The 10,728-nt window shown below is 28.6% G+C and overlaps 1 protein-coding gene across 1 annotated transcript; it reads right to left on the reverse strand.

Moving 5' to 3' along the window:
* Nucleotides 1-101: 101 nt before the first annotated feature.
* Nucleotides 102-3,618, reverse strand: LOC113798625 (uncharacterized). Its single transcript, XM_027349188.2, has 12 exons — nt 2,845-3,618; nt 1,876-2,098; nt 1,720-1,772; nt 1,485-1,596; nt 1,334-1,359; nt 1,205-1,239; nt 1,122-1,128; nt 946-1,044; nt 853-887; nt 704-788; nt 593-640; nt 102-518 (listed from the first exon to the last, which is right to left on the reverse strand). Exons 1-12 carry the CDS (start codon nt 2,930-2,932, stop codon nt 235-237), a joined length of 1,095 nt encoding a protein of 364 aa, XP_027204989.2. The 5' UTR covers nt 2,933-3,618; the 3' UTR covers nt 102-234.
* Nucleotides 3,619-10,728: the final 7,110 nt, after the last annotated feature.

The raw sequence follows: 10,728 nt of genomic DNA on the forward strand, positions 1-10,728 counted from the left end.
AATGAAATCGTATTGGAACAGCAAATAATAAAACTTTGTTTCTTGTTTTCTTTTCATAATTATCATACATTATCATATAAAAAAAAACATTGAGTATCAAATTGATTGGTTGGTTACCTGATTAATAGTTTTAATAATCAACTAAAAATCCATTTGATTGTTGCATATTTTGTTGATAGAGTGAGAAAGAGAGAGATGCTCAATCTTGGTTGTCGTTGTTGGCGACCAAAAAAATTAGCCATAATAATAATTGTTGCTATTGATAATAATCGAAATGGTTGCCATATAAACCATATACCATAATGATAACGCTAGTAAAGATGATGATGTTGATGATGATGATTGTGTTGGCAATATTGGTGATAATGTTGTTGTATTAAATCGATTAGGTCTTCGTGTCCAAATTACCGGTTTTCGTCGTTGTCCATTCGGTGTTAACGATTCTTGATGATGTACACTTGATGATTCGATTCTTACTATTGTACCATTCTCTCCAATTATTAATTTCCTATAGATTGCTGTTTAGGTGTAAGAATTTGTTTTTGTTTTGTTCTCTCGTTACAATTTTAATAAAAAGTTTTACAAAACTTACCAACACATTCCAATTTCATATGACCTAATTGATAATGTTCTTCATTTACTTTTAAAATGATTTTAGGATTTGAATTTTTCAGATAATTTTATTCAAATTTTATAAACTTACCAATGAATTTAAGTCTTACAGTACGTGTTTGTAAACCATCCGTATGATTGACCGTATTATAAATGATAAGATAGTCGTTTGGAGCCTTAGCAATTAATTCATTAGTGATGATTATGATTTTTACTAAAATAAAACAAGAAAATACTAACCAATTGATCGTTGATAAACCATTGTATGATGGACACTTTAAAATTCAATCATCATCATCATCATTGTTAGCAAAATCATCATTATCAATTTACCTGGTTTACTTTTCGGTGATGTACAATTCAGATCGATACGTGATTTGAGCAAAAAATTCAATTTATTACCACTGATTCGTGGACTTTTATTCGGCAAAACTAGATGAAAACAATTTTTTTAACCATTCAGTTTTCCAAAAAAAAAATATGAAAAATAAAAAATCAACGAATCTTACCATAAACCTAAGAAAAAAAGATAAAAACAAAATAAATAATTAAAAAGCAATGAATGAATGAATGATCATCAAGAGACACTGACCTCTAGTAGTTTATAATCTTTAAATGTCATAAATTCTATTCAAACAACCAGAAAAAAAAAAATAAATCATGTTGTCAAAATGATTACTATGTTTTTTATATTTTTGTTTTGGTATTTTGAAACACAAACCTGGAGCATCGGTCGACAATTCACATCTTTAAGGCAGAAAAGAAAGTAGTGAAATGAAAAAAAAATTTGAAATAAAAATCAATTATTCAAAAGAACGAACAATAAGTTTACTGACAAAACAAAAAACAAAATACAAAATACAAACACTTACGAATAGATTCCCTGATATTCTATATTAATATTTTGTAATAATAAACGAAATGAATTGTAACCAATTTCATATTCGGGCATTGTCGTTATGATTTTATTATTATAATGTTGAACTTTGAAACAGAAAATCATCAGAACAGAATTAAAAAGAGAGAAAGAGAGAGTGAGAATTGAATTATTTACAAATTCTGTAATAACAGTGATGAATACAGTGTCACATATTATAGAACAAGTACCTTTGGGATAATCATTGGGCATGTATTGAAAAAATTCATCATCATCTTTATACCTAAGGGAATGTGTTAAAAAAAAAATAAAGAAAATGATCATTACTTTTATGTTTGTGACTTGAAAAATTAAGTTTTTATTTATTTTTTTTAAAACAAACATACCATTTGATAGAATATAATTTTTTATCCACATTCAATCGATAACGACATTCAAGTATTAAATTTTCATATTGAAATACTGGAGTATCGAATATAATTTCAATACGACTGATTGGATCATTTTTAGCCAAATCCGAATCGATTATTTGATAATGTGTACGTGTAGAATTTAGGATTATCTCATCGGGATTAGTTGCTGCTTCTGCTGGTGGTGGTTTGATGTTTTCTACAAATTTCGGATTTTCGATTATAGAAAATTATTCACAAAAAAAACAACCAAAATGGAATCGATTAACTAGGAAAAAAAATTAACATTTTTTTGTTTTCTCCCACCGAAAGCCTGTTATTATCATTTTGTTTTTTTTCGGAAATTAAAGGACAAAGTTTGGAATTTTTTTTCTTTCTCTCTGTTATTACGAACAAACAACAAGAATTTCGATTCAGATAATTGATTATAATCGTCGGGTGGTAAATATTCTACCTTTTTTTGTTTTCTGGTCAAACTTTTTACTATAATACAATTCTGCAAAAAGAAAAAATCCTGAATCATCATCATCATCATCGTCATCATCAATGGTTAAACAGGTTCGTATGAATTATGTAACGCACACACACACACAGTTAGTCAAAAAAAAAGGTGTCCATTTGATTCTGGACACATACTTACACTTACACACACACAAACACCGAAAAAATTATTATTATTCCAAGTGCAATCAAGAAATTTAAATTTGTTCACAGTACCAATTATGGACAATTAATTAAAGGTATCTATCTTTTTTTTCTAGTTTTTTTACCTGCAACAAACAATAACGGTAAAAAAAACTACAGGTTATGCTGATTTGTGATTTGCATATAAAGTTAGTTTTTTTTCTGCCTTGCAAAAAGCATTTATATAAAAAAAATACCAAAAATGATTCATTCTAATCGTTGACCTGTTATATAGTTGATTGTTTGTTATCATTAACTTACCAATCAATAATGATGATGATGATGATGAACGAATATTAAGGAATATTGTGATGATGATGATCCATGATGGTAAATGATTTGAGAGCATTTTGTTTTTGGAAAAAATTAAAAAAATTCAACAATGTTTTTCAACCAAAAATCAAGATCAAAATCTATGTTGAAACAAGAAAACGTTGAACAAATAAAATGACAATAAATGAAAATCGAGATTTGGAAATTTATTTCATCCGAGAAGGATTATCGAAAACAACAAAAAAATTTATGGATAATAATGATAATCACGATAAACGATCAGAAATTTTTTATTCTGCTGTTGTAGGCACAATAATTTTGTCTTTTTTTTTCAAATGGATATTGCGTGCATAAGATGTTTGTTTGTTGTTTTACAGTTAACTTTTGATTTTTTTTCTAAAATAATAGCCAAAGATCAAAGAAAAACCAAAAGGCAAACTAAGAAATAAAAAATTGCAAACACCAGCACTTGAAGAATTTGGTCAGTAAAGAAAAAAAACTGAACAAACTGAAAATCGCAAACGAAACGTTGATTCACGCGCGTAAAATTCGAATGATCATGCTGCCGAATTCATGAAGTGATCTATGCATTCTTAGCGTGTCTGTAGTGTGTTTGTGTTGGTGTACGGATGGGGGGAAAAAAATGAAGGAATAGGGGGTCGGAAAATTTTGATGATAGAAATTGTTGGCGACAAGCCGCGCATATGTAATTATGATGATGATGATGATGATGATCACCATATACAACCATACTGATATATGGATGGGCAAAATGAAAAAAAAACAACAACAACAACGAACAAACAAATCTAAAAGCCAGCAAACGTTATATGGATTTTTTTTTTTGTAAAACTTGTTTTTTATTTTAAGCTTGAATCCAGTTCCAATAAATCTTTTTTTTGCAAAATGGCCTTTGAGGTTTGGTTGTTTATTTTTCTGGTCAACCAAAGAGATGACAGGATTCGATATTTACTGATTTTTTTTTGATTTTCAAGAATCTTCAATTAAGAATTTAAAAACAAAATGCTATAAATAACGTCAAATTTACTGAGAATTTCGGTTGATCGGATACGGAAACCGATCATCATCATCATCATCAGAAACATCAATTTTACTTGATCTTAATCATCATAGACCCATTAGAATCAATAATTAATATGAAAATGAATTTCTATTTTGCCTGTTTTTGTTTTCTGTTTCTTGGATAAATCAAAGAAATGCAGTATCCAAATATTGATCAAAACAAATCATATACCTCTTTCATCATCTTTTATTTCGTTTGGTTTTGATTTATCGAATAAGAAAAAATTATTAATTATTTATTCATTGATTTCGATTGGTAATGATGAATTTCTTCTTTCTTCATCAATTTTATCGGTCAGTTTTTCATATATAACCGGTAGAAAACCAAAAGAAAAAAAGTGTTCAGGAAACAGAAAAACAAAAACAAAATTCACACCGAACAACAACAACAACAACAACAACAGAAAAAACTATTAAAGTTGATAGAATGAAAGAAAAAAACCTAGGCAATTTGCAATTGTTGGTTATTGTAATCGGAAAGAAAAGAATCCAAATCAAAAATAAGACTTACTTTTCATTATTTGTGTGAAAGGATTTTTATTTTCATTTTCATTTTGTTTGTTATCAAAATGTATGTGATGTATGAATGAATGAATGAATGAATGATTCAATTAGATAATGGGTGCATGAATGCATCTGGTACAGACTGAATCCGTTAGACACCTACACACACACACACATCACAACATCAATTTGACATTGTGGCTCAAGGCAATTGCGTTTTTTTTATGTTGGTGTGTTTTCAATTAAAAAACCTTATCCTCTATCCAGGAACAAAAGGATTGCTTTAAGAATAAAAAATATCAATTTAAATTCTGAAATTATTCATATTACCGAATGTGGTGAATATGGTAACAAATGTATGAAATTGAATAAATCAATTAACCAACAGAATCAGAACTGTCAGAATTTAATGATGATTCTGGTTTTTTGATTTTCAAACAAAAAAAAATCATATCACCAGCTGCCATCTATTATCGATTATAATGGATTAATCTTGAAATTATTTTTTTTCGGGCGAAAAAAAACAAGAATATTTTCCTTTTCCTATTTCATTCACTAGATGGCCATAAAAGTAACGGATTGGCAAAAAAAAACCCAGAAAAAAATTCAAATAATTTCATCGATCAATGGCGCGTATATGCAATGAATTCAATCAACAAATGATATATGCGCACATTCCATGATAAAATGAAAAAAGAGAAAAAATTTTTTCTTGAAAACCAAAATTGATTCGGTTTTCATTGAATAATGATGATGATGATGATGATAATTGTAAACGGGGCAACAACATTGAAAAAAAAACAACCAAAAATGTCAACACACGTAAAATTATTCATTTGAATGATTAATGACATTTATTCCCTGAACCGGGTTTAGATTATATTGAAAAATTTCTTGTTTCTGGATATGAAATCTGAAACTTAAACAGTGCAACCACCTACGCACATACACCTAAAAAATTCAATATCGGCAAACAAAATGATAAAAAAATCTTTTCAATATGAAGGGATTTTTCAAAAAAAAATATTCTAAATTTCATATTGATGTTATTGGAAAATTTTTTTCATTAAATGATGATGATGATGATCATTATTTGAAAAGATAATGGCAAAAATCACCCAATGAACATTGATAAAAATATTCATTTTTAAAAGTTTTTTTCCGTTATTGTTTTTTTCCCCTTACTTTGATTTGTAGGAAAGAAAAAGTTTTGTTTCCACAATCCAAATCGACAAATAATCCTTTGAATATTTATTGCTAAAGTTTTTCTTGTTTGTTTGAATGGATGAATGAGCGAGAGTGGAAAAGGATTGATTGAAAGAAAATTTAACCACAAAACCAAAATGACCAAAACCAACAACAACAACAACAATTATTATAACAAATTCTTTTCAAAAGTCAAATAAAATTATAATCGTGAGAAAAAGTGAGAACAGAACCAAAAAAAATAAAAACTGTATGGCCATTTTGTATCGAATCTAATGAATGAATGACGACCACCATGTGCATTTGACACATGGTTTTTTTTCACTTTCACTTTCACTTTCTTTCTACACATTGATATTATTATTATTATTATATAACCCAACCAAGAAATAACCAAAAAATATTTGGATCGATCGATCGATTACATTGACTAACACACACAAACACACACACACACACATTACATAACATGTACATATATCGATATAATAATAATCATCATCATTTTCTTGTTGGTTGATCTTTGTCGTTATACTTTTTGTTTTTTCGCACATCTCGTTACCATCAAGTTTTTTTTTGGTGAGAAGAAAAAAACGAAAACGAAAAAAAGAAAAATGACATAACATTATATACATGCGATCAAGGGGAATCGATCTGTTTGGATGTGTGTTTGTGGAGCCACCGCCACCAATCATTTCTCAATGATTTTATGTTTTTGTTTGCTACATTTTTTCACCTTATTTTTTTCGTTCGTTTCGTTCGTTTACCAGCCATATGATTCAAAATGGTTGGTTCAAATTGATGATTGAAAGGAAAAAAAAGAGACCCAGAAAAAAGCATATTCAAATTCAATACAAAACCAAAATCTATTTTACAGTGAAAAGAAACAACAACAACTTGAAAAACAACTGTGTCGAATGAGAATATTAACAAAAAAAAAAAAAAAGAATCTGGATGCGCCATTAATAAATCATTTTAATTATCATTGTCCTCACTTGTACACATACACAGAAAGAGACAGAGAAAAAAGACAAGAGTGTTATTATAATTGTTGTCAGTGTATGTGTGTATGTATACAAACATAGAGCCGGGTTAATCTTTTTTATTTTTTTTATTTATTATTTTTAGCTTTATTCGACGAATGATACAGTGATATTCAATGGGAATAGTTTTTTTGACAAATTAAAGTCCCGAACAACATAACAAGAATCATTGAATGTGGTTTGTTTGGTTTGGTCCAATGTTGTTTGATTTTGTTGGTTTTGTTAACAGTCAATCCAAAAAAAAAAATCCCATGTTATTATTATGGTCATTTTAATGATGATTATTGTTGCTGTTGTTGTTGTTATTATTATTTAGATTTACTATTTATCAATGATCATCATCCTCTCTTTCTTTTTCTTCTCAGGGTTTGAATATGAATCGAAAAATAATAGCAAACAACAACAAGAACAACAGTGGTCCATCAAATTCATTTGTGCATAAAATTGTTGTTTTAGTTGTTGTTGTTGTTGACATTTGGATTTCGATTACAGAATTAATGGATTTTCCACTTTGAATCAGAAAACAGAAAGAAAATAGGTAAAACATATTGATGATTCATGAGAAATTTACAACAAAAAAATAACTAAATTGATAATAATAATCTCTAGTCTTTCTAAATATGAAAAAACAAAATTGATGGTAAAGAAAAAAATGCTTAAAGTTAACAAAATACGAACAAACAAACTTTTACATTAAAAAATTGTCATCATATTGTCATCATTGGATGATTATGATGATGATGATGATACAGAAAAAAATATGCTATGTAAATATCAACACCAAGAATTTGATTCCAGAATTTTGAAAATTCATTTCAATTTGACAATGTTTATTGTTATTGTTGTCGTTGCTTCAAATGAATCCACAAAAGATTACTAATTATTGTTGTTGTCTGGTCATTTTTTATGTTTACAGAATTTTTTTTTTTCTTCATAGTGTGTTTGTGTGACGACATATGAATCCAACAGATTCTGTGTTTGTGTTGATGATGATGATGATGATGAATAATTCTGTGCTTGTTGACGAATTTTTCATCATCATCATCATCATCATCAACATAATCAGACGTGTATAAGGTGTACACACACACACACCACACACACACACACACATATTAATAATACATTAATTAATGGCTATTAATATGAATGGCAATGAATGATCAATGATCATTCTACATTTTTCATATTATGAAAAAGTTTCCGTTAGATATTTTTCGGGACAATTTTTTGTTTCTTTTTCCTTTCACCAGTTACCTATGGTGTGTACCATACAGTAAAGTGGTAAAGAACCACAAACAGGAGGGAAAAAAATCACGACAAACAAAAATTCAGTGATATACACACAGACACAAACACAGATATCCTACGTGCACCAACAAAAAAAAAGTGAAGCTACCTGAATTTTGTTTTTTTCTCCACTCTACTCATTCTCTCTTTTTTTTGGTATCCGGATTCATTTAATGATTCGATTGTCAGTTTTTTTTCTACGCTTTGGTTGTTTCCGTAGAGACAATATTCACTTTCATTTATTACTTTTATTTTTGCTTGCTTTTTTTCAAAATAACCACAACAACAACAACGACAACAGAAATAATAATGTTGAGCAATTAAAATCGAAATACCAAAAAAAAGAAAAAAATTATAAAAGTTTTCGGATATCCGTGTACTATAAGGATAAGGATAGAAACACGGGACAGGATATTTTAACCTTAATCATTTTCCCGGGATCGGTTATTAATTATAATCGATTGTTTCAAACAAAAAAAGAATGGATTCCATTTTTTTTGAAATTGGAATAACCGGCCAACCAAAAAAAGAACAACCAATACTAATATTTACCAATGAATATCTGACCTCTTGGATTTTATGGATAAAAAATTCCCCAGTAAAACCAAGTGGAAAGTGAAATTTAAAATCAAAAATAATTCTTTGGAAATGTGAATCATCGAATGTGAATCACATTTCAATAATAACAACGACTATTCAGTTTATTTGATCTTTTTTTTCCAATGATTTTGGATGTAAATGTTTTTTTTGTTTTACTTTTTCATGTCATATTTGTGAAGTTATTATTATTATGATTTTTTTTTATGGAATTTTTACTTTCCTACCAGTTCTCTAAGAGGCTTTGGTTGAATTGTGGTTATGTAATGGATGGGATAAGTGGCTTTCCAAACACACACACACATCATTCTGATTGCATCCATTTCCATTTTTTTCAATAATGATTCTTTTTTAACTTTCAATATTATCATTTTTTTTTTGGAAAATCAGAAAAACCAGAAAAACAAAAGAACAAACTGGACTGATGATGGAAATGTGACTCGGTTGTTTTTTAGAGAGTAAAAAAAAGAAAAAGAATTGCATTAACTCTCAAGGGGATTAACAACATCACATCATTATCATCATCATCATCATAATCTTGAAAATCATTGTGAAACAAACAATAGGAAAAAACCAAAAAAATGAAAAAAATCGGTACCACACTAAATTAATGTATGTCATCCATTCTGGATTATGTCAATGATTATAGAATCTTTGTTGTTGTCGTTGTTGTTGTTGTTGTTGATGATGATGATAATGTTTGGCCATTTTCACCCCATTACCATTGTTGTTTTCTTTGTATTCAGATCTTAGATGATAATCGATTCCATTTGATCATCAACATCATCCATTCACAAATGGAATTAATAATAATGGCAACAACAACAACAACAACAAAAAACAAAAAACAAAAAGAAAAGAAAGCAAAAAAAATTAAATAATCGATTCGCAAATAACAAATCTAAATTGAATTTTGATTTTCATGATTCTCTCTCACTCTCTCTTTTATTCGAATCGATTCAGTCGTTTTGTTTTGTTTTGTTTTGTTTGCTGCTCATCGATCCATTTTTTTTCCCAACTAGATGTTCAATTGTTTCTATTTATTGCCATTTTCTATCCAAGAGATCAATCGTTGGCAATAATTAATTATTTTTATTTTTTTGTTGCTTTACAAATGCAATATATTCATTATACTTTACCCAGCATCCAAACAATATGCATAGCAATTGAGATCATATATGATAAATAATAAGGGAGAGGGAATAAGAAAAAAGAAGAAAGCAATAGCTCTCCCTCTCTCTCTTTCTTGAAACATCAAAAATCAAGCACCAAAAAAATTTTCGGGTGCTGATCCAATACATTTTATTGATGAAATGACTGACTTCTTCTTCTGCTTCTTCGTATTCTTTGTGTTGTCGTGTTTCTTACTGATCCGAATTGCTGACTATGTGGTTCGATTTATTTTTTTCTTTTCCTTTCTCTTTTTGCTTTTTTTCCATTTTGGATTCATCTACAACATTCATAATTTAAATGCGAATGTAAAATACCAGAAAAAAAATTGTCAAAATGCTTTTTTTTATATTTTGCTTGCTTACAATGAATCCAATGGCAACAAATCGACAATGAAGATGATGATGATGAAACATTCGACAATTAATTGATTGTCTCGACATACACAGAAGAAGGCAAAAAAAAAAATCCATGAAAGAATAAAGAATGGATAACCGGAAACAAACGAGAATAACAAAATATATTGTACATTCAATCGAATATAATATGGTCGATTCAAGTCAATTCAATTTTCCATCATCATCATTATCATCATCATCGAATTGAATTGCTAGAAAAAAGAGAAACGGAGAGAGAAGAATTGCCAATTCTTTGGTCAATTCAGATTCATTGGATGAGCTCATTGGCATTGTTTTTTTCCCGTTGTTTAGATATATGAATAGTAATTAAATCAAATGAAACAAAAATGAAATAGATGGATTGGTTTTTTTTTTGTCTCATTCGTTTGGTTTTGTTTTGTTCGTTTGCTCGTTCGTTCGTTTTTGGATTTTGGTTCCGATCCAATCCGAATTCGAAATTGTTTTGGATCGATAAAATGAATGCGACACCTCGGCAAAGTCGAAACAAACAACAACAATCTCATTCTTCAAATTATAATGATGATGATGGCCATTGTTTTAGGGCAAGTGAGAGAAAGAGA

The sequence above is a fragment of the Dermatophagoides pteronyssinus genome, unplaced genomic scaffold (genome assembly GCF_027571235.1).
Source record: "Dermatophagoides pteronyssinus isolate colony J.1.1.1.1 unplaced genomic scaffold, Derpt_VIB-CSIC_2022.12 sq0004, whole genome shotgun sequence".
Taxonomy (NCBI): domain Eukaryota; kingdom Metazoa; phylum Arthropoda; class Arachnida; order Sarcoptiformes; family Pyroglyphidae; genus Dermatophagoides; species Dermatophagoides pteronyssinus.

Bases quoted from the DNA above. Each gene is read 5' to 3' on its own strand.
- LOC113798625 (XM_027349188.2), bottom strand. From the start codon at position 2,932: ATGCTCTCAAATCATTTACCATCATGGATCATCATCATCACAATATTC. The intron at 888-945 runs GTAAATTGATAA...TGAATTTTAAAG, and splicing joins ATCACCGAAAAGTAAACCAG to TGTCCATCATACAATGGTTT. The intron at 519-592 runs GTAAGTTTTGTA...ACACCTAAACAG, and splicing joins TATGAAATTGGAATGTGTTG to CAATCTATAGGAAATTAATA.